We start from the raw sequence: 24,385 nt of genomic DNA on the forward strand, positions 1-24,385 counted from the left end.
AAATTTTATTTGATAGTGAGGGAAAATGGCGGCAATAACACCCACCGTGATCTTGAGGTCACCACCGCTTTCCCCAATCTGAGGACCAAAGCAAGTAACATAGAAAAATCATAAAGGGCCAGAGGAGATGCCAGCTCCCCAGATAATATTATGCTATAGTGAAACTGAGTAAATGAAATACTGTACAAAAACCTAAAACTCATTGATATGCATCTGAAGTCTGAACCCATGCAACAGAATAAATAAATGTGTTGAATTGTGTACCAAAATTCTTTATAGTTTTGTTTATTCTATAACATTTTCCCTGCTCTTCCTTGCTCTATAAACTCTCTCCAGCCCCAAACGCTGTTTGAGGACTAGACTACCAAAGCCACACTGCCACATAGAAACTGTGCTCGCTCTGGAAAACTTTAATGTCTACTATTACCATACAGATCTTATTAGCTGTTGTCCTCACCTATTCATCTGAAGACAAAACAAACAGTCAGGGTCCAACCGTTTCCACAAATTGATGGAGAAGCTGTTCCCTTTCCCAACCACGAAGGAAATGCTTACCTTCCATGGAAAAGTCTGTTAGCCAACATGGAGTTCATCGATGTCTTATACTCCAGATAGCCACTGAGAAACAGAGACACAGATAATGACAAAATGACAACCATCAACATCACAGGCTGCACTAGGCTTCAGCATCTTCTGTCTAATTTGTGGGGAGATGAATGTGTTACAACAGGGATATTGTGATACTCAATGTCATAGGCCCCAGTCATTTCAAGACCACTTCGAAACATACGGTGTAAAAAGGCACAAAATCCCCAGTATTAACAGGCACATAAAGCTAATCAAGCAGCAAATCCCTCATACAGGAATATGGACTGTAAGCACAAAACTGGATTTCCCCCTAAATAGGGGGTTTAATGCTGTTTCAACTAGAAATCATCCTGGGATTTCAGCCATGTTTGAGGAAAATATAAAAATGTAAAGTCTATAAATACTCTGAGATGTAATGTACAGTAACCAGCCAATTCTCTAATGTGTATCAGCTTCTCACCTTACTCCTAACTGCAGTAGTAATAGATGTATTAAGCAATAATAGCAGTGGTTAAATGTAGGCAGGCAGCAGTATGGACATCGCTTTTCTTCCCTTATTCTAAAATGTTTCTAGACACTTGCATTAGTGTGCAACATTACCCAAAGTGTCCGAACCCCTCTCACCTATACAGTTCCCATGTCTCTGGGGTGGGGAAGATTCGGATGAACCCCCCTCGTCTCTCGTGCTCCTCTCTTATCCTCCTCAGGACTTTCAACTGCCATTGAGAAGAAAAAAAAGAGAACCCTTAACTACAATTCTATGTTAGTGATAGATAATATGATAGATCTGCATGAGAGGGAAACTAACTTCAGCTATGTATATTTACCTCCTCAGCAGTCAGGCCCAGAGTGCTGTCCCCCTGTTTACTTCCTGGCTTCTCCTTAGGCCCGTCTGTGTCAGTGTTGTTGGCTGACAGGGGTCTCTGCCGCTGCAGGAGAGGAGGAGAATGAACACATTGTTATATTGATAGTGTACCATCCACGTACTTCCCACATAAATAGACCCTGATACTGGTTTAATACATAAATCCACCCTGATACTGGTTTAATAAGTGAAGGGTTTAATACATAAATCCACCCTGATACTAGTTTAATAAATGAAGGGTTTAATACATAAATCCACCCTGATACTAGTTTAATAAATGAAGGGTTTAATACATAAATCCACCCTGATACTGGTTTAATAAATGAAGGGTTTAATACATAAATCCACCCTGATACTGGTTTAATACATAAACCCACCCTGATACTGGTTTAATACATAAATCCACCCTGATACTGGTTTAATAAATGAAGGGTTTAATACATAAATCCACCCTGATACTGGTTTAATAAATGAAGGGTTTAATACATAAACCCACCCTGATACTGGTTTAATACATAAATCCACCCTGATACTGGTTTAATAAATGAAGGGTTTAATACATAAATCCACCCTGATACTGGTTTAATAAATGAAGGGTTTAATACATAAATCCACCCTGATACTGGTTTAATACATAAATCCACCCTGATACTGGTTTAATACATAAATCCACCCTGATACTGGTTTAATAAGTGAATGGTTTAATACATAAATCCACCCTGATACTGGTTTAATACATAAATCCACCCTGATACTGGTTTAATAAGTGAAGGGTTTAATACATAAATCCACCCTGATACTGGTTTAATACATAAATCCACCCTGATACTGGTTTAATAAGTGAAGGGTTTAATACATAAATCCACCCTGATACTAGTTTAATAAATGAAGGGTTTAATACATAAATCCACCCTGATACTAGTTTAATAAATGAAGGGTTTAATACATAAATCCACCCTGATACTGGTTTAATAAGTGAAGGGTTTAATACATAAATCCACCCTGATACTGGTTTAATAAATGAAGGGTTTAATACATAAATCCACCCTGATACTGGTTTAATACATAAATCCACCCTGATACTGGTTTAATAAATGAAGGGTTTAATACATAAATCCACCCTGATACTGGTTTAATAAATGAAGGGTTTAATACATAAATCCACCCTGATACTGGTTTAATACATAAATCCACCCTGATACTGGTTTAATACATAAATCCACCCTGATACTAGTTTAATAAATGAAGGGTTTAATACATAAATCCACCCTGATACTGGTTTAATAAGTGAAGGGTTTAATACATAAATCCACCCTGATACTGGTTTAATACATAAATACACCCTGATACTGGTTTAATACATAAATCCACCCTGATACTGGTTTAATAAATGAAGGGTTTAATACATAAATCCACCCTGATACTGGTTTAATAAGTGTAATGAATAGGATGTTAATGCAAGTTGGCTAGCGCTGTTAAATTCTTACATTTGCACCTAAGAAATCATCTCACACACTGATAAAACTAATACATCTTAAAATGTAACAATCTGCTTATCTTTACATACAGAAAGCACCAACTACATTGAAAATGTTTTTTAAAAATCATCTCCTTTCCTCCCTCCCTGGGTTACATAAATGGCACATTTTCTATCTTGGCTAGCTGGCATTCCTGACTCCCTCTTACTCGACATGCATGACCAGGGCTGATTGACGACTGGAGCGCAGGTTTGAACCCGGTCAGACAGCAGGGGCATTACCCCGCAGGATCACATACAGCATTTGTCATCTAAATAGTGGGGGGGAGTTAACTTTTAATTTGTCTGACTGGTTGGGGGAAATATTAAATAATCTCAACTGTTGCTCCTAATCACAGTATAGGGGAAAAGGACAGGTTGTCCCTAGGAGCCCAAGATTCTGTAACTGCCACTCTAACAGGACTGCTATAGTGGCAAGATTATTTTGCTGTGTCTGTAACCGGCAGAGGGGCTGAGGCATTGCACACTTGTACTAATGTGATGGATTCTAAGAGCTGCATTGCGATGCTTATAAATCAGTCTTGCCCAGACCAATCTACTAAAGACTTTTTGATTTAAAGCACCACTTTAAGACCTTGATGCATAAATCGATAGAGGGTACTTTTTGGATGCCGCAAGTAGGGAAAATAGCAGAATAGTTTGGACTCAAAAAGAGAGTCTAAAAAGTATAAGCGGTTGAAAAAGTTGCTTTCTTACCAGCTAAATGTAAAGACGTCACGGTGGTGAGGGAGAGGGAAAAGGTGCAGCAGGGTTAATGTGATTGGGTTAGAGGATATGAGAAGGCAGGACAACTTACCACTCTGGAGGGTGCAATGGCGGACTGAGCAGATAAAGGACGCTAAGAGAGGCAATGGAGTGTAAGTGACAGTGAGATGAACATCAGCCGCTAACTACACCTCACTGTAAACATACACATTTGCAATGAAGCACACTTGGACAAGCACATCGAAAGACACACAGACACATGCATACAGTACACATTGAACAAACTTCCAGCCTTCTTACTGTAGAGAAACTATCTGTGCTCATTGCACGATAGCTATAAGGTGGAGTAGAAAAATGTCTGATTTGATGTCCCACCAGCAGATCCCAGCCCAGACCGGGTGCAGTAGTTGACTGCACTGAGCCAAGTGTATTAGCTGCTGTGGCATCATTTAGCAAACGGGCCTAGTGAGAGGATTAGTCACTTTATAAAAAATGATAAATAATAATCCACAGAGCGCCGCACTCGCAGTGCTGATGATGTCACCCCAACACTGCAATTACATTAACAGTTGTTTTTCATGAGAATGATTTTCCATTAGGGCAAAAAGGGCTCAGCTCTAACAGCAAAACAAGTACAGTACAGCACAGTAAGAGACATGAGATGCTGAGAAAGACGTTCCATGAAGTTAGGTTACAATTGAAGTCGGAAGTTAACATACACTTAGGTTGGAGAATTTAAAACTAGTTTTTCAACCACTCCACTAATTTCTTGTTAACAAACTATAGTTTTGGCAAGTCGGTTAGGACATCTACTTTGTGCATGACACAAGAACATTTTCCAAAAATTGATTACAGACAGATTATTTCAATGTATCACAATTCCAGTGAGTCAGAAGTTTACGTACACTAAGTTACTGTGCCTTTAAACAGCTTGGGAAATTCCAGAAAATGAAGTCATGGCTATAGAAGCTTCTGATTAATTGGCTAATTGACATCATTTGAGTCAATTGGAGGTGTACCTGTGGATGTATTTCAAGGCCTACCTTCAAACTGAGTGCCTCTTTGCTTCACATCATGGGAAAATCTAAAGAAATCCGCCAAGACCTCAGGAAAATAAATTGTAGACCTCTACAAGTCTGGTTCATCCTTGGGAGCAATTTCCAAACGCCTGAAGGTACCAAGTTCATCTGTACAAACAATAGTACGCAGGTATAAACACCATGGGACCACGCAGCCATCATACCGCTCATGAAGGAGACGCATTCTGTCTCCTAGAGATGAACGTACTTTGGTGCGAAAAGTGCAAATCAATCCCAGAACAGCAGCAAAGGACATTGTGAAGATGCTGGAGGAAAGAGGTACAAAAGTATCTATATCCACAGTAAAACAAGTCCTATATCGACATAACCTGAAAGGCTACTCAGCAAGGAAGAAGCCACTGCTCCAAAACCACCATAAAAAAGCCAGACTAGGGTTTGCAACTGCACATGGGGACAAAGACCGTACTTTTTGGAGAAATGTCCTCTGGTCTGATGAAACAAAAATAGAACTGTTTGGCCATAATGACCATCATTATGTTTGGAGGAAAAAGGGGGAGGCTTGCAAGCCGAAGAACACCATCCCAACCGTGAAGCACAGGGGTGGCAGCATCTTGTTGTGGGGGTGTTTTGCTGCTGGAGGGACTGGTGCACATCACAAAATAGATGGCATCATGAGGATGGAAAATTCTGTGGATATATTGAAGCAATATCAAGACATCAGTCAGGAAGTTAAAGCTTGGTCGCAAATTGGTCTTCCAAATGGACAATGACACCAAGCATCCTTCCAAAGTTGTGGAAAAATGGCTTAAGGACAACAAAGTCAAGGCATTGGAGTGGCCATCACAAAGCCCTGACCTCAATCCTACAGACAATTTGTGGGCAGAACTGAAGGGTGTGCGAGCAAGGAGGCCTACAAACCTGACTCAGTTACACCAGCTCTGTTAGGAGGAATGGGCAAAAATTCACCCAACTTATTGTGGGATGCTTGTGGAAGGCTACTCGAAATGTTTGACCCAAGTTAAACAATTTAAAGGCAATGCTACCAAATACTAATTGAGTGCATGTAAACTTCTGACCCACTGGGAATGTGATGAAAGAAATAAAATATTAAATAAATCATTCTCTCTATTATTATTCTAACATTTCACATTCTTAAAATAAAGTGGTGATCCTGACTGACCTAAGACAAGGAATTTTTACTAGGATTAAATGTCAGGAATTGTGAAAAATTGAGTTTAAATGTATTTGGCTAAGGTGTATGTAAACTTCCGACTTCAACTGTATATGGCATGGAAAGACGGTTCCTTCAGATGTCTAAACTAAAATCACTTTTTTGTGAAACAAAAAGAAGGGTGGTGTCCCATACCTGTGCTTTGTGGGCTGGGTACTTCAGGCCCGGGTCCAGAGCCACCCGTTCAGAGCGGGGTTGTCGTAGCAGGGGGTCCTGACAAACAAAGCCTGTAGGGACATGACACTACAAAGAGTAAATGAGTGGCCAAATATTCTAGAGAGCATGTTTTATCTATAGCAGTAAAGCCACATGAATAAAGATCAATCTGATACTACCATTTGTGACATCAATACGGCAGCTGTGGTCCTAATCTTTCTCCCCAGTTCTTCTCACACCGACTCCCAATAATTGACATATGCTCTCTCTTTCTAAAACTCACTATGAGCTAACTGATCCAAGAAGTGAAGACAGAAAAACTACTTTATACTTTCCCTTCATACTTTCTCATGCAGAGTGATAGGAAAACTTATTTTGGATCAAATCGACAGCTCAGGTCCTGAGGTTCTTTGTACTGCCTCATCCAAGCCGTCAGGTAAGAATCGGGCTCTTGCCACGTTCTTGTCTAAATGCAGCAATTATTACAAGCACGGCTGACGCGTTACTGACAGCTACACACAAGGGGAAAATGAATGCTAATGGTATGCTGTCATTATTTACAGAGCTGGTATGCAGCCCAAGTGTTATCTGCCAAAAGCACCGGGGTTTGTTTGGTGAATAATAGATGGGGTATGTTTTACATGTCACTGCTCATTTTCCCCAGGCCTGCACTCATGCATCAGTCCAAAGATAACTGGATATTTATGATTCCCTCCTCTCATTTAATGAGCGGGAGGGAGTGCACGGAGATCCAGCCGCAAGCTGGCCCTGGTACAGACATACACATCACAGTCCCTCACACAGCGCCATTAGATATGGCCTCCAGGCTCTGGGGCTCAGTGGCATTTAATATCGTCAATGGATCATGACATGGAGGTACAAACAAGATGATGACAAAAGTACTGATATGAACATACGGGGAGATTAAATGTAACCTTTATTTAACTAGGCAAGTCTGTTAAGTCTGTTAAGAACAAATTCTTATTTACAATGACGGCATACCGGGGAACAGTGGGTTAACTGCCTTGTTCAGAGGCAGAACGACAGATTTTTACCTTCTCAGCTTGGGGATTCGATCCAGCAACCTTTCAGTTACTGGCCCAATGCTCTAACAACTAGACTACCTGCCACCCCAAATGAGCTGTACTTGTAGTACAAGTGTCATTGTCAATGCTCAACTTGCTTTGGAAAAAATTGGCTGAGACTGAAAGTGTAATAAGAATATTTATTTCAGATGTGGACTTGAACTTCTATCAAATATTCTCCACAGCTCCAACCTGGCTATCTGAGAATGCATTAATTGTGAAGGAAGGTGACATCAAAAAGACATGTAATTCTCTGCATTAAGAGTCTGTTGTATAAACAGTGTTAATCTGCACCAAGGGCTAACCATTTTTTTGTTTGCAAGCTAAGGATTTATTTGGATTAATAATGTGAGATCGCATTTCTCAAGAGAGCTTAATGACTCCAAAACAACCAAGTCATCTGTTGACAATTTCCCCTGCCAGTCATTGAATGTCAATTACAATGATGCCTGTGGTTTCTCCACAATTCTGAGGCCCCATTATGGAGCAATCCTAGGCATATTCTCTATTATACAACGTTAAACTAAGTGTGGGGCAAAAGTTAGTGTAAAACAATGCCTGACTATCTCCACAGGTTGAAACCAAGCGTCAGGCAGCAGAATGGCCAATTAGTGGCTTTCTTCATTCGCAGTGAGGATTTGCTGAAGAAAGCCCTAATAACAAGAGACACCGGGCTGAAAAATAAGCGTAGTGGAACCTGCTGCAGGCTAAATGCTGAGGATGGCAGGAGCCAGGGCCAACAAAGTTTCCATCTACACTGGCACACCCCAGCTAGGCCCCAGCCCAGTTCACAGGTAAAGAGAGGCCTTGGAGGAGACATGGAAACGGGTGTTAAAGGCATGAGCAAAGTGATCACATGATCACAAAGGGCAACTCATTAAGCAGCCTGCCCATGACATGTCCTAAATGAAGTGTTGAGAATCGGGCCTGTTCTTTACTGACTTATTATGCAAAGCTATTGAGATGGCTTTAAAAATGTTTGTGTGCATGATTAGACAGATGTCTGCCTGAGAAAAGGTCCTTACAATTCATTATACTGTCAAAATGGAAATAGATGTCTTAGCAACAGTGGTTATAATGAGATAATTTGTGGATTCCTAAAACCTGGACCTTTCTGACAAACTAGGCTTTAAAACAAGAAATATATAGAGGTTTTGGTTTACTCAGTCACATCATAAAGATCATGTGGTTTAAAATAAACAGGTGGGTAGGGTTGGGCGGTACACCATATACGCGGTATCCTGCGGTATTTCAAAATACCATCGGTATGACTTTCCAATAAGGTCAATACCCAATATTACATTTTTTTATACACATTTGAATGTTAGTACTTTTTAAATAAATACCTATATAGTCAACTTGTGCACTAGGTAATATATAAAGCAGATCGCGTTCATCATTTTGCTTGTTAGACTATTTTGTTTGCCAGCTATATACCTTATAATGATTAACTATATAAGATTTGCCAAATAAATCCTCTCGAGCTGGGTTTTACTATCTTGCTAATGTTAGCTAAGTGGCTAAAGTTAGCTTGCAAGATCAAGCTCCTTGATAACAGGAGCAGAGACAATCCCCTCCTGGATTAAGATCCCTGCTGTCTAATGTTTGTTTTGTGCATGCTGCATTTTGATATGTACTGAACAAAAATATAAAATGCAACATGTCAAGTGTTGGTGCCATGTTTCATGAGCTGAAATAAAAGATCCCAGAAATGTTACATATTCACAAAAAGCTTATTTCTCTAAAATGTTGGGCACAAATCCCTGTTAGTGAACATTTCTCCTTTGCCATCATAATCCATCCACCTGACAGGTGTGGCATATCAAGAAGCAGATTAAACAGCATGATCATTACAAGGTGCACCTTGTGCAGTGGACAATAATAGGCCACTTTAAAATGTGCAGTTGTCACAACACAATGCCACAGATGTCTCAAGTTTTGAGGGAGTGTGCAATTGACATACTGACTGCAGGAATGTCCACCAGAGCAGTTGCCAGATAATTTAATGTTAATTTCTCTGCCATATGCCACATCCAATGGCCTTTTAGAGAATTTGGCAGTACGTCCAACTGGCCTCATAACCGCAGACCACATGTATGGTGGCGGTGGGGTTATGGTATGGGCAGGCATAAGCTACAAAGAACACAATTGCATTTTATTGTTGGTAATTTGAATGCACAGAAATACCGTGACAAAATATCATTTATTTTAAAGTATCTGTGTCCAGATGCATATCTGTATTCCCAGTCACATTCCCAGCCATAGATTAGGGCCTAATGAATTTACTGTATTTAAATTGACTGATTTCCTCATATAAACTTTAACTCAGTAAAATCTTTGAAATTGTTGCATGTTGCGTTTATATTTTTGTTCAGTATACTTACATAACTTTATGAGCTGGGTTGTCAGTCTTAGTAGTAAATGTTCGCATTTGCGCGTTAGCATTTACCTAGCATCCACTATGAGGATTCCATAGTACTAGTTAGCATTCTGGTAAGTAACTAAGTGGGTTTACGTTTGAAAAATATATATATAGCTCCCCTTGTGTGCACTACTGGTAATTCCGTATATCCCCAGGATGACACAGGCACGGTATGAAGGTATGGACATCTGGATACCGTCCAACTCTACAGGTGGGTATGTAATAAACAGAAACATTTTGGCCAAGAGCATTCATTCAGGTGTAGTCGCCAGACCAAACCCTTGGCATTCCTCCCTCCCAAAAACCCATGCATTAACACTTTTATTATGTGCAGAAAGAGAGGGAGAGAGAAAGACTCACCCACAATAGAAAACATGTCTGATATCATGCTGGCCTTTATCTTCAGATCCAGAGGAGCATCGCTGGAATGAAAGATTCAAATCATATAAAAACAAACAAAAGACATTAGAAAGACATCAAAGTCCATACAGTAAAATAACACAATATGCCCTCTCACAAACAAGTGTAATCCCAAAGTTGTAAAGGACAAAAACGTTTCAATCAGTCAACTCACAGAATTTACTGGGCTGGAAAGAACTGCTCAGATGTATTTCAAGAGGATGAGGACATAAAAGCTTACATTTAGCCACCGGGGATTTATCAACAAACGAAGTGTAAATCCTCAAACATGCCATTTCATTATGTGTTATATTAACATGTCTATTCCTAGAGCTCACCAGAGGATGTTTAAGGGTTTATGGGAGGAAAACAGAAGTGTGTTTCATCTCAAAGAAGGACAAGAAGAACACTTGTTTGAGTTATCCTAAAGTCCCTTCAGCAATTTACACGGGTTTTTTATAGTAATGCTCTCAGAATGATGTTCAGAGAACAACTGCTGTAAGGTCAAAGTTTGAAGATCTGGCATAAGCATGTATTTGTTCCTGTGAACCGTGAGATGACATGCAGTCAGTCACTCACCAGGCCAGGGAGGGAGAGAGGTTGACCTCCAGGAGCCAAGGTTTGAGGTTGGAGTCGATGAGCACATCAAAGCCATACAGTTCTGTAGATAAATACACACACATGAATAATGGAATTACCAGAGGACATGGGAGGTCAGCAGAGTCTGGCTCTATTCTGGCTTCTGCTGACCCCATTTGTGATGAATAGGAATCTTTTCCCAACCACATATTAGGCTAAGTAATAGGCTAGGGACTAGCGTTTTTCCTGGTCAGGTCACGTGGGGAGGAAAACCTTCTGATCCTAGTGATGGAAGAGCCTGTTGTCTTATAAACAATAAGCCACAATATAACACAGAAGACTTCAAGCTTATCTTGGTTCACACAAACTGGCAGTTGACAACATGGCTGGTTTTCAGGCTACTGATTATATGGATATTAAATATCCAATCACTCAGAGAGAGAAACTACATCAAACGACTGCTGCTACTGAGGATTGGCTGGCTGCATTACATTAGCTAAGTATATTGACATTTCAGCTCCACTGAGCTGCTTACATAAGAGCTGAGATGAGAACAGAGCATGTGAGCGGAGTAGAGCAGTTGGAAATCCCGCTCATCGCTCATGGAGCGGTTCTCCACTCCGGTGCTTCATGTCCTTTTCCAAAAACTGCTACTCCAAATTCGCTCCATTCGTTAAAATCACAATCACAATCTATTTTTGTGACTACCATTTGGTTCTGAAGTATTGAAACCAAACCATATGATTTGAAAGGAAAGTATTTGAATAAACATGAAAATGTGAATGTAAGAAGCGCACACAATTTCAAAAATAGGCTACATGTCATATTAAAAAAGCATATAAACACTCTAAATAGGTCAGGAGCCAGACAGGGAGTCTAAGAAGGAATGAAAATTAATTACCTAGGCTAAATTATTTCAATTATTTGAAGCCTATAAAGAAATACACTGAAGCATGTGCGAGTGCGACACAATAGGCTGTTAGGGACATAAAGCGCTCAGCATTTAAACATTTAATTATCTTAAATCGTTATATAGTCTATAAATTGCGCATCATCAAATCCGCTTTCAAATCAAATAATTTGTCGTCACATGCTTACTTACAGGTCCTGTTCCAAAAATGCAAAATTAAAGATCAATTCATTTTTTTAATAAAAGTGGCACAGTGAATAACGAATAAAAATAACATGGCTATACAGGGCATTCGGAAAGTATTCAGACCCCTTGACGTTTTCCACATTTTGTTACGTTACAACCTTACTCTAAATGAATTAAATAAATGTTTTTCCTCATCCACACACAAAGTGAAAACAGGTTGAGAAATTTTGGCACATTTACTACAAATAAAAAAAACAGAAATACTTTATTTACATAAGTATTCTGTTTTTCAGTGGCAGGGACTGGGAGACTAGTCAGGTTTGAGGGAAGGATGAACGGAGCAAAGTACAGAGAGATCCTTGATGAAAACCTGCTCCTGAGCACTCAGGACCTCAGACTGGGGTGAAGGTTCACCTTCCATCAGGACAATGACCCTAAGCACACAGCCAAGACAACGCAGTAGTGGCTTCGGGACAAGTCTCTGAATGTCCTTGAGTGGCCCAGCCAGAGCCCAGACTTGAACCCGATCGAACATCTCTGGAGAGACCTGAAAATAGCTGTGCAGCGAAGCTCCCTATCCAACCTGACAGAGCTTGAGAGGATCTGCAGAGAAGAATGGGAGAAACTCCCCAAATACAGGTGTGCCAAGCTTGTAGCGTCATACCCAAGAAGACTTGAGGCTGTAATCACTGCCAAAGGTGCTTCAACAAAGTACTGAGTAAAGGGTCTGAATACTTATGTAAATGTGATACGCTTTTTTTTTTTTGCTAAAATAAATCAGTTTTGCATTGTCATTATGGGGTATTGTCTGTAGATTGAGGGGGGGGGGGGCGATTTAATCAATTTTAGAAGAAGGCTGTAACGTAACAAAATGTGGAAAAGGTAAAGGGGTACGAATACTTTCCAAACGCACTGTTTATAGGGAGTAGAACATAACATTGCTATATAAAGGGAGTAGAAAATAACATGGCTATATAAAAAGGGAGTACCAGTACCAAGTCGATGTATAGGGGTACAAGCTATGTACTGTACAGTACCAGTCAAATACAGTACCAGTCAAAAGTTTGGACACCTACTCATTCAAGGGTTCTTGTTTATTTGAACTATTTTCTACATTGTTGAATAATAGTGAAGACATCAACACTATGAAACAACACATATGGAATCATGTAGTAACCCAAAAAGTGCTAAACAAATCAAAATATATTTCAGATTCTTAGAGTCACCCTTTGCCTTGATGACAGCATTGCACACTAGGCATTCTCTCAACCAGCTTCATGAGGAATGCTTTTCCAACCGTGTTGAAGGAGTTCTCACATATGCTGCTTTTCCTTCACTGTGGTCCAAACCATCTCAATTGGGTTGAGGTCGGGTGATTGTGGAAGCCAGGTCATCTGATGCAGCACTCCACCACTCTCATTGGTCAAATAGCCCTTACACAGCCTGGAGGTGTGTTGGGTCATTGTCCTGTTGAACAACAATTCATAATCCCACTAAGCGCAAACCAGATGGGATGGCGTATCACTGAAGAATGCTGAGGTAGCCATGCTGGTTAAGCGTGCCTTGAATAATAAATAAATCAAAGACAGTGTCACCAGCAACACACCCCCACATCACCACACCTCCTATTCCATGCTTCACGGTGGGAACCACACATGCAGAGATCATCCGTTCACCTACTCTGCATCTCACAAAGACACCGCGGTTGGAACCAAAAAAATCGCAACATTTGGACTCAGACTAAAGGACAGATTTCCACTCGTCTAATGTTCATTACTCGTGTTTCTTGGCCCAAGCAAGTCTCTTCTTTATTTTGGTGTCCTTTAGTAGTGCTTTCTTTGCAGCAATCGACCATGAAGGCCTGATTCACGCAGTCTCCTCTGAACAGTTGATGTTAAGATGTCCGGAATAACTGACCTTCATGTCTTAAAGTAATGGACTGTCGTTTCTCTTTGCTTAATTCAGCTGTTCTTGCCATAATATGGACTTTTACCAGATAGGGCCTTCTTCTGTATACCACCCCTACTGTACCTTGTCACAACACAACTGATTGGCTCAAACGCAATAAGGAAAGAAATTCCACAAATTAGCGGTTTTGACTGGTAGTGTAGGTAGAGGTAAAGTGACTAGCAGCAGCGTATGTGGCGAGTGTGAAAGTGTATGGCGTCAGTATGCATGTTTGTGCGTATATGTCTATGTGTTGGGGTATCAGTGGAAGTACACTGCATATACAAAACATTACAATGACAGACTGACCAGGTGAAAGCTATGATCACTTATGAATGTCACGTGTTAAATCCACTTGAAATCAGTGTAGATGAAGGGGAGGAGACAGGTTAAAGAAAGATTTTTAAGCCTTGAGACACGGATTGTGTGTGTGTGTGTGTGTGTGTGTGTGTGTGTGTGTGTGTGTGTGTGTGTGTGTGTGTGTGTACACGTGTGCCATTTAGAGAGTGAATAGGCAAGACAAAAGATTTATGTGCCTTTGAACGGGGTATGGTAGCAGGTGCCAGGCACACCGGTTTGTGTAAAGAACTGCAATGCTGCTGGGTTTTTCACACTAAACGGTTTCCTGCGTGTATCAAGAATGGTCCACCACACAAAGGACATCCAGCCAAATTGACAAAACTGTGGGAAGCATTGGAGGCAATATGGGCAAGCATCCCTGCGGAACACTTTCGACACCTTGTACTTTCGACACCAGTGATGTACTAGGCCATACGCACTACCCTCTGTAGTGCCTTGCGGTTGGATGCCAAGCGGTTGACATACCAAGCGGTGACGCTGCCAGGAAGATTCTCTCGATGGTGCAGCTGTAGAACTTTGAGGATCTGAGGACCCATGCCAAATCTTTTCAGCCTCATGAGGGGGGAAGAGGCGTTGTCGTGCCCTCTTCACGACCATGTTGGTGTTTGGACCATGATAAATCCTTAGTGATATGGACACCGAGGACCTTGAAGCTCTCGACCGGCTCCACTACAGCACTGGCGATGTGAATGGGGGCATGATCGGCCCTCCGTTTCCTGTCGTCCACATCAGCTCCATTGTCTTACTGAAGACGATGGAGAGGTTGTCTTGGCACCACACTGCCAGTTTTGACCTCCTCCCTATAGGCCGTCTCATCATCAACGGTGATCAGGTTTCCCACCGTTGTGTCATCAGCAAACTTAATGGTGGTGTTGGAGTCATGCGCAGTCATGGGGGAACAGGGAGTACAGGAGGGGACTAAGCACGCACACCCGGGGGGCCCCCGTGTTGAGGGTCAATGTGGCGGATGTGTTGTTGCATACCCTCAACACCTTGTGGCAGCCCATCAGGAAGTCAAGGAACCAGTTGCAGAGGGAGGTGTTCAGTCCCAAGGACCTTAGCTTAGTAATGAGCTGAGGGCTCTATGGTGTTGTACACTGAGATGAAGTCAATGAACAGCATTCCAATGTAGGTGTTCATTTTGTCCAAACAGGAAAGGGCAGTGTGGAGTGGAATAGAATTTGCATCATCTGTGGATCTGTTGGGGCGGTATGCAAACTAGTGGGTCCAGGGTGTCTGGGATGAAGGTCTTGATGTGAGCCGTGAATTTCAATGCATTTCATGGCTACAGATGTGAGTGCTATAGTCATTTAGACAGGTTACCTTGGTGTTCTTGGGCACAGGGACAATGGAGGTCTGCTTGAAACATGTAGGTATTACAGACTGGGTCAGGGAGAGGTTGAAAATGTCAGTGAAGACACTTGCCAACTGTTCAGTGCATACTCCAAGTATGCATCCTGATAACCTGTTTAAAAAGGTGTCACTCACATTGGCTACAGAGAGCGTAGTCACACAGTTGTCCGGCACAGTGTTGCTTGCCTCGAAGCGAGCATAGAAGTAATTTAGCTTGTCTGGTAGGCTCGTGTCATTGGGCAGCTCACGGCTGTGCTTCCCTTTGTAGTCTGTAATAGTTTGCAAGCCCTGCCACATCCGACAAGCATCAGAGCCGGTGTAGTAGGATTCAATCTTAGTCCTGTATTGATGCTTTACCTGTTTGATGGTTCGTCGGAGGGCATAGCGGGATTTCTTAAAAGCGTCCGGGTTAGTATCTCGCTCCTTGAAAGCTGCAGTTCTAGCCTTTAGTTCAGTGAGGATGGTGCCTATAATCCATGGCTTCTGGTTGGGATATGTACAGTACGTACGGTAACTGTGAGGACTACGTCGTCGATGCACTTATTAATGAAGCCGGTGACTGATGTGGTAAACTCCGATGCCATCGGATGAATCACGGAACATATTCCCATCTGTGCTAGCGAAGCAGTCCTGTAGGTTAGCATCCGTTTCATCGGGCCACTTCCAAATTAAGCGTTTTAAATGGTACTTCCTGTTTCTGCTTGTAAACATGAATTATGAGGATAGAGTTATGGTCAGATTTGCCAAATGGAAGGTGAGGGAGGGCTTTGTACACATGTCTGTGTGTGGAGTAAAGGTGGTCTTGAGTTATTTTTCTCCCTCTAGTTGCACAGGTGACATGCTGGTAGAAATTAGGTAAAACTGATTTTAATTTTCCTGCATTAAAAATCACTGGCCACTAGGAGTGCTGCCTCTGGATGAGCATTTTCTTATTGGCTTATGGCCCTATATAGCTCGTTGAGTGTGGTTTTAGTACCAGCATAGGTTTGTGGTGAGAAATAGACAGCTATGAAAAATATAGATGAACTCTTGGTAAATAGCATGGTTAACAGCTTATCATGAGGTATTCTAATTCATGCTAGTAGAACCTTGGAGACCTCCTTAATATTAGAGATTGCGCACCAGCTGTTAAAAGACACACACACACCCGCCCTTGAGTTACGAGAAGCTGCCGTTCTGTCCTGCCGATGCATAGAAAACCCGGTTAGATTTATATTAACCATGCTCTCGTTCATCCAGGACTCCGTGAAGCATAGGACATCACAGTTCTTCAGGACCCGTTGATATGATCGTCTCGAACAGAGCTTGTCCAGTTTGTTCTCCAGTGATTGTACATTCACCAATAGAACAAAAAGGTAGAGGTGGTATATTCACTCGCCGCCGTAGTTTCATCAGGGTGCCCCCACGTCGGCCTCTACATCGTCGTATTTACCTCTTTAGAGTGTCAAGGATTAGGGCCTGGTCCGGGTGAGCACTGTGTCCTGAATTCTTCATCCAAATTGAGGTTAGTGACCACTGTTTTGATGTCCAGAAGCTCTTTTCAGTCATAGGAAATGATGGCGGAAACATTATGTACAAACAAAATTCAGATCAGCACAAACAAACAAAATAGCATAATTGGTCAGGAGGCAATTATATACACTATCAACTGTTCATGCCATTATATACACACTTTAAAATCATTCTTCCACATTGGGCTGGTGTTGCTCAGTCAATATTGTAACACAAAATTTGCCTACATGGTGATCTCAGTTTAAACCCCACCTTAGTCCCAAACGGTCCCCCTCTAGGCCTAGCTGAAGAGAAGCAAATGATTATGAAGGAGCAAATTATTGATAGACCCTGAACTCCAACCGAGCTAAGTTTGGAAAGAATTTTCCAAGTGCGAGGGACCTGGCGACTCAGACACACACACACACACACATACATATATATATATTCCACTCCATCGTCAGCTTGGCAGAGAGCGACACAATAAAAGGCCTTTTACTGAGCGGTCAGGGAGTTCCCTGTGTACAAACTCATCCATTCTCTCCCACTCCCTCTCTCCTTCCTTCACGGTTATAAAACAGCCATTTCACCACAGCGCGACGGGGCTAGGAGCCCTGTGGAAGCCCTCCACACCACCACTCCCTCACTCACACTGCTCTGCCTGGGGAGAGTCCATTAGCTTACCCCACTGCCCCCAGAGAAAAGCCAGTCTTTTACAGGGACAGGGCACTGGGCAAAGCTCTGGCCGTAATGCCAGGGGAAAATCTGCTTAATGGCTCACAAAAGAAAAGAAAAGCACGTTTTGAGAAGAGGCCAGAGGTTGATGTTTTCAAAGCGGTCATAGCGTAAGTTGTTTATTCTAGTGTTAGAGGTTAACATCAGTGTTAATACAGAGAACCCATGCTATGTTATGCACACACAGTTGTTGGCGGATGAGTGATATTACAGAGAAAGTCAAGTTTTAAAATAAACAAATCTATAGTCAGTCTTTGTTTATTTACTGATTTGACAAGGGCCTTCCTATCCTCTTCTTTATGGTTTTCTGACAATAGTAAATGGCAGCATGAGACTTCCAAAGTCCAAAGATTCTAACTTCTTCAAGAGTAGGCTAATTTATCTTCGCTTGTAAAATATTTATTTAACCGACTTGCCTAGTTAAATAAAGGTGAAGAACAAATTCTTATTTACAATGATGGCCTATCGGGGAACAGTGAGTTAACTGTTTTGTTCAGGGGCAGAACGACAGATCTTTCTCGGGGATTTGATCCAGCAACCTTTCGATTACTGGCCCAACGCTCTAACCACTAGGCTACCTGCCACCCTTAAATATGACACTTACGAAAGACCTAAATTATTTCCAACTCATCCATATTCTTTTTAAATTTGAGCAAAGTCATTCATCATGGCATTGCTAGGGGTCAAGAGGCTTGCTACACTCATGATAAAGTGGAATTGATCCAAAATGTGACGATGCAGTCCTTAGCCAAGGCCTGTAACATTAGTAGCAGAACCAATCTGTCTTTGGGTAAGGATTGGACACTAAAAGCCAAACAGTAGTTGCTAAGCAGAATGCAGGGATTTTCTTTTCCATTCACTGACACACACACACACACACACACACACACACACACACACACACACACACACACACACACACACACACACACACACAGAGAGAGAGAACCATAAAACAAGTATCAGGGAACAGAGCAGGGGAATAAATTGTTTGAGCCTGGAGTGCCTCAGTGGCACCACAACAACGGGAGAAAGAGAGAAAACAAAGAAAGCCTCTCCACCTCGCCAGCCCCCGACAAGCAGACTCCATGTGCCGCGCATTTTCCCCCAATTAGGAGCAGACGCCGCTGCTGCCCCATGAGCCCCTGGAGCCGGCAGCCGCTCGCGCCGAGACGCGTTTGTTCTGTTGCTCGACCGCTGCCTGTGGAGTGCCGTTAACGCAGCCACAGAGAAGCCACAACAGACATAACACAGGGAGAGAGGAGAACGAGAGAACATCCACAACACCCATTAAACGAGGGAGGGAAATAAATAAAGAAGAAGTAATGCGAAGAAGAGATGATCAAGAGGAGTGTTTTTTACTATTGGATGGGCGCAGTTGGATACTCCATCACAAGAGACAACGCCAGAACAATGATCTCCCCACCCCGGCCATGCAGTTCATGGGCCCCACAATAACAACAACATAAAGCATCTACTTGAAGTGGGTTTCATTGTTACTTATCACAAATTGGATTATTGCAGCATTTTCAAATAAATCACTTATGTTGAAATTGTAAATCCAGAGAAACAGAGAGGAGCAACAAGTTTGATGCCAGAGGCACGAAGACGCCCTGAATGCAATAAAATAAAAACTGCTGTATCTCTATGCATAACACAAAAAAACACTATGATAAAAATGAGCAGCTCAAAACATAGGCTAAATCCAGTGATTTGCAAAGAATTTCATAATAACCATATATCATCCTCATCGTAAAAAACGTATTTTTGGGACAGTAAAGTGTTTGATTTACGGACAAATGTAGGACTAAAAGTTGTTTATAAACTATTGCTGATTCCACACTATGTAGTAGATTATATGAGAGATGTTCGGTGGAATACATGAGCAGTTAGTGGAATGTTTTGTGTTGAACAAAATAAGCCTTTGGCTTGGCTAGATCAGATCTCAGTCAAAACATGTCTTAATCAGCATCTCTCAGTAAAAAGCCTATCCATTAATCATAAGGCATAGTGGTAAAGAGAGCAGCATGGGTGGCATCCTCCCCCAACACACAACTCACCAAGGCAAGTTAGAAGGGGAAAAAAATGGTTGTTTTTACTCTTTCCCACATCAGAGAGAGAGTATTAAAGGATTTTGTTACAGTAGGCTCGTTAAGATAGGCAGAGCAATTTGTGCAAAAAGCGCAAATCCCATTTGAAAACAATAAACATTGTATTAAAGACACTAAAAAGGCTTGGAATAGTTTGCTGCAAATTAAGATTACAACCCTCTTTATGGCCATGTGTGGCTGTGGTCCAGAAGTGGCAGAGATGGCATGTTAACTCCGAACAATAGGCCCTATTTTAGGGACGCATACACCGCCCTCATTACCCACAATTATTTAAACGAATACATCACAGCCTACTAATGTTTAATTGGTGCATGGCAACATTGCTGGATAATTTCAGAGCATGAATTAACATTGAATTCATGTTTGGGAGATTGTGGGAAGAGGAGAGGAAGGCAGAGAGAGGAGAAGGACGTCGACAGGAGCTGAGAGAGCTGTGGTTTGGGTTTAAATTATTTACGAGAGAAGATAAAGCACACAGTGATACTGGACTCCCTGAAGCAGAGGCAGGACTAGCCTCCCAGCACTCATGTTTTATACTGGCTCCTACAGTACATGTCTCCACAGACACTCAGTCACATATTTAAAAAGCAACAGGCCCACCTTGAGAGGAGGATGTTAACAGAGGTAGCAGGACGAGGGTGGTCCTCTGGAATTGTCAGCACTAGAGTTGTCACTGTCTTCCTTTGGAAATTGGCTCCAGCAGACACACTGAATTTTATAATTAACTAGCTTGAGGCAATCTGAAGATAACAAAATTACACGGTAAACTGATATCACAAAGGGTAATGGGCATGTTTATTAGTCAACTGGCTTTGTGTATTGAACAAAATAGATGGGCCTAATTGCCTGTGTACAGTGTGTGTGCGCGTGTGTATGCTCACAAGGTTGTGTATAAGTTTATTGGTGTGTCAACATCCATTCATGTCCTGTTCTCTCACTCTACTGTCATCTTTCCCTAAAATGACTCATTTCCATCAGGCAAGTACAAATGCAGGATTAAGGCATGCCGCCCCGGCCCCACCTCATCCCACAAACACCTTCATCTGAACATTTCACACCCTGGGCCCGTCTGCCTGTTAAGCCCTGTGGTGATGCCTGCCAATCGGGGCACAGATATTATCTCTACACAAGCGATGCTCAGATAACATGCTTTTTGCCCTGGTACACAGCCCCTACAGCCCAAACAATCACAAGTCAGGGCCTATTATGTCCACAGTGGCTTGTCAAAAGTGCAGCTAGGGCTCTCTACTTTTCTAACCAGTGAGAGCACAAAGCAAAGAGAGACAGAGTTACAGACAAGAACAGGAAGAGAACGTGAGACAGAGAGAGACAGCGTGCAAGAATGAAAAGGAGACAGAAGGCAGAGGATGCTCAGCAGACCTGGCTGCAGTCAAACCCCAGGTCTCGGAGAGAACGCCAGCGAGAGAGGGAAGACAATTAGTGCCAACACTAACAGCAGTAATGGCTCCAAAATGGAGTTCACGCGAGCCTGGTGCTACACAGGAGCAGCCAAGAAAACAGTCACCCTAAATCAGACAGACCTGAATGGCAACAGAAAAAAGGAAACAAATTCCTGCTTCGGTCAACAGGCTGACTCCAAAACCATCCGGACTGTCAGAGATCAGGACGGATTTGGGAATGTCTGTAGTCTGCACCAAAGAAATGAAGGAGAAAATGAAAGGGTATGGAATACTAGATATTCAAAGATCGAGCATCAACAAGGCAAGAGTGTGGCAGACAATCTTACCGAAGCAGTTGTTCCTGTGGGGCACAAACATCTTGCAGGCAGTGGCTATCTGCAGCTCAGCGCTCAACACAGCCTTGATCACCAGGTCCTCCACCTGACTCATCAGCACTGGAAAACACAGAAACAGACAGCAGGGTGACACTCAGTCTGAGACCTGCCATGGGTTAGTCTACTTTACACACAAGACCCTAAAGAACTTTACACTGGACACAAAGTGGCTAGAATATCTCAACATCTTTAACACAATCTGTGGTTACAGGTTGACGTGTAGATTCTGCCCTACTGAGCATTTTGACAGAGAAGGGTGGGGATCTGGGTGTAAGATTGAATCTGGTTCAACTACAGTAACATTTCTTTGACTGTGCATGGACAATAGCATAGATGTTCTGAGCCAGGAGAGGGTGGAGGGGAGGAGGTTCAAAGGAGAGTGAAGAGTTCAGACTACTCACATGTGGTGTCTTTTCCCTCCTGCTTCAAATACCGCAGCATTGCACTCATGCTCCATTTGTTCCCATAATCCTCCACTTCAGGGTCATCACAACTGAAAAGGAAGAAAATAAATATAATGGTCTGGCTTTTTCCAAAACAGTTCATGCTATAATTTTGAAAAGATAGTCATTAGAAAACCAAAGTGGGAATCTATCTAGCATCTGAAAATACCATTCAAAAACCCAAAACGTGTATGATTTGCTGTTGTCCCAATTCTATGCACCGTCAATAAGCTACATATTAACTTAGAGATTCCTGAAGGAGAATAGAAAAGTGGTTGTTCCCTGCAGATCCCAGGTTACCTGACATAGTCACTGCTCTTCTTGTTCACGCTGTAGTTGGTGAGATGCATGAACTGGTTCTTGATGTTCTTTGTGCCACAGTCATACTTCACAGTGGCAAACCTGTAGGCAGAGTTTTGGTTCAATTAAACAATTTCCAAAAACACAACTTACAGAGGATGCACAAAGAGTTACTATACAGTACTTACAGCAATTCATATGATTGACTTTTGACAGCATTAGAGGGCTTTTAGTAAAGGAGAGATGTTCCCCATGCTGTACTATGTATTAAAGAGGATTGGACACCACATGTGGAATATTGAGAATTCCTTGGCATACAGTGAGTACCCGAATCCAGTCAAACCAAATGGAATGTCAAAGATTACAGTGGTATTCGCGATTCAGCCAGGATTAATTGCCCTCCGTTAATAATCAAGCACGGTCTGCGCTATACAGCACTGTGCGTTTGTGTTTGCGTGCCTCACACAGTGCAGCACATCCATCAAGCCTAGCTGAGATGAGCCAATCATTATGCATCATCCACCCATCGCTGCCCCCAACACCACCTGAGCCCAGACGATCTTAATGATGAATGAATACAGTATTACAGCTGGCTCCAGGTAAAGACACAGGAAAATTGTTGATCTAATATGATAATATGAAAATAACTAAATGTTGCAAATAGCATTGCGGCTGTGGGACACTCATTTTAGTCTGTCACTGCAGATTTACATCTGAGACTCATAAGATAATTACAGCACAATATCATTCATGTTTAATAAATCTGTAAAACAATTTGAAACAGAGTTCTGTCTCCTGCTTATCTGGGTCCAAGTCTGAGCAAAGAGCATTTGATTATCTCATTGGACCATGGAGACAATGGAGAGCTTTGTTTGAAAGCCCCACCAAACCGTACTACTCATCAGTGGCAGATAGAAACGTTTAGACCGCCCTCTACTGGTCATTGCGTGGTAACTTCCTAACTACAGTTGATACTTTTCTTCACTACTTTCATGAGTACAGGAAATAATTCCAAAGCCACTATCCAACATGGACCCTTTTGACCCAATACACACTTCAATGACCTAGCTAATGGAGATTATATATCCCATATATAATCATTGGTGGCAGGTAGCCTAGCAGTTAAGGGCGTTGGGCCAGTAACCAAGAGGTCGCTGTTTCGAATCCCCAAGCCGACTCGGTGAAAAATATGTCGATGTGCCCTTGAGCAACGCTTTTAACCCTAAATGTTCCTGGATAAGAGCTTCTGCTAAATGATTCAAATGTAACTGGACATTATTTGCATAACACAAAGGAAAGATCCAGTACACAGCTCACCTGGCCAGGCCCTCCTCATAGAGATAGATAGTGAGTGGATCATATGATGTCACCAGCACATACAACCGCACATCAAACTTGAAGTCTGCAAAAAATGTATTAAACATAGATCAAAATTACTGCTTTTCTAACTACTGTCTTCATCTGCATAAGTAACTGATTTGACAACGCTTGAAAGGCAAAAACTCACCGTCAATCAGTAATGGGTTATTGATGTAGCGAGAAACTAAGATGTTCTCATCCATTGGAATCTGGGTGGGCTTTGTAGGATAAGGATCATACGTTAGGCTAAATAACACGTTAATCATTAGATTACACATACAGTGAGCTCCAAAAGCATTTGACAGTGACACATTGAAATTATACATTGACTATGGGGGTTAAAGTGCAGACTGTCAGCTTTAAGGGTATTTTCATCCATATAGGGTGAACCGTTTAGAAATTACACCACTTTTTTGTACATAGTCTCTTCCCCCCCATTATAGGGGACCAAAGGTATAGGGACAAATTCACTTATATGTGTATTAAAGTAGTCAAAAGTTAAGTATTTTGTCCCATATTCCTAACACGCAATGATTACATCAAGCTTGTTGGATGCATTGCTCTTTTTTTTGGTTGCGTTTCAGATTATTTTGTGCACAATAGAAATGAATGGTAAATAATGTATTGTGTCATTTTGGAGTCAGTTTTATCGTAAATAACAATAGAATATGTTTCTAAACACTAAACATGCTACCATGACTGCTGATAGTCCTGAATGAATCGTGAATAATGATGGGAGAAAAAGTTAGACACAGATGCACAAACATCATACCCCCAAGACATGCTAA

At 41.8% G+C, this 24,385-nt stretch overlaps 1 protein-coding gene across 5 annotated transcripts in view; it reads right to left on the minus strand.

Moving 5' to 3' along the window:
• The window catches only part of ttll5 (tubulin tyrosine ligase-like family, member 5), a 99,092-nt gene that overhangs the window by 65,810 nt on the left and 8,897 nt on the right, over positions 1 to 24,385 (minus strand). For 4 of the 5 annotated variants that reach the window (XM_055863152.1, XM_055863154.1, XM_055863151.1 and 1 more), the window contains exons 8-20: positions 23,746 to 23,815; positions 23,556 to 23,640; positions 22,239 to 22,340; positions 21,897 to 21,988; positions 21,448 to 21,555; positions 10,608 to 10,689; positions 9,990 to 10,051; positions 6,102 to 6,193; positions 3,787 to 3,828; positions 1,416 to 1,517; positions 1,213 to 1,304; positions 556 to 618; positions 46 to 78 (exon numbers count right to left, since the gene is read on the minus strand). In XM_055863152.1, coding sequence (XP_055719127.1) covers positions 46 to 78; positions 556 to 618; positions 1,213 to 1,304; positions 1,416 to 1,517; positions 3,787 to 3,828; positions 6,102 to 6,193; positions 9,990 to 10,051; positions 10,608 to 10,689; positions 21,448 to 21,555; positions 21,897 to 21,988; positions 22,239 to 22,340; positions 23,556 to 23,640; positions 23,746 to 23,815 — 1,025 coding nt within the window. The remainder of the gene's footprint in view (positions 1 to 45; positions 79 to 555; positions 619 to 1,212; positions 1,305 to 1,415; positions 1,518 to 3,786; positions 3,829 to 6,101; positions 6,194 to 9,989; positions 10,052 to 10,607; positions 10,690 to 21,447; positions 21,556 to 21,896; positions 21,989 to 22,238; positions 22,341 to 23,555; positions 23,641 to 23,745; positions 23,816 to 24,385) is intronic. The other variant, XM_055863153.1, reaches the window with a different exon arrangement.

Source organism: Salvelinus fontinalis, chromosome 15 (assembly GCF_029448725.1).
Source record: "Salvelinus fontinalis isolate EN_2023a chromosome 15, ASM2944872v1, whole genome shotgun sequence".
Lineage (NCBI taxonomy): Eukaryota > Metazoa > Chordata > Actinopteri > Salmoniformes > Salmonidae > Salvelinus > Salvelinus fontinalis.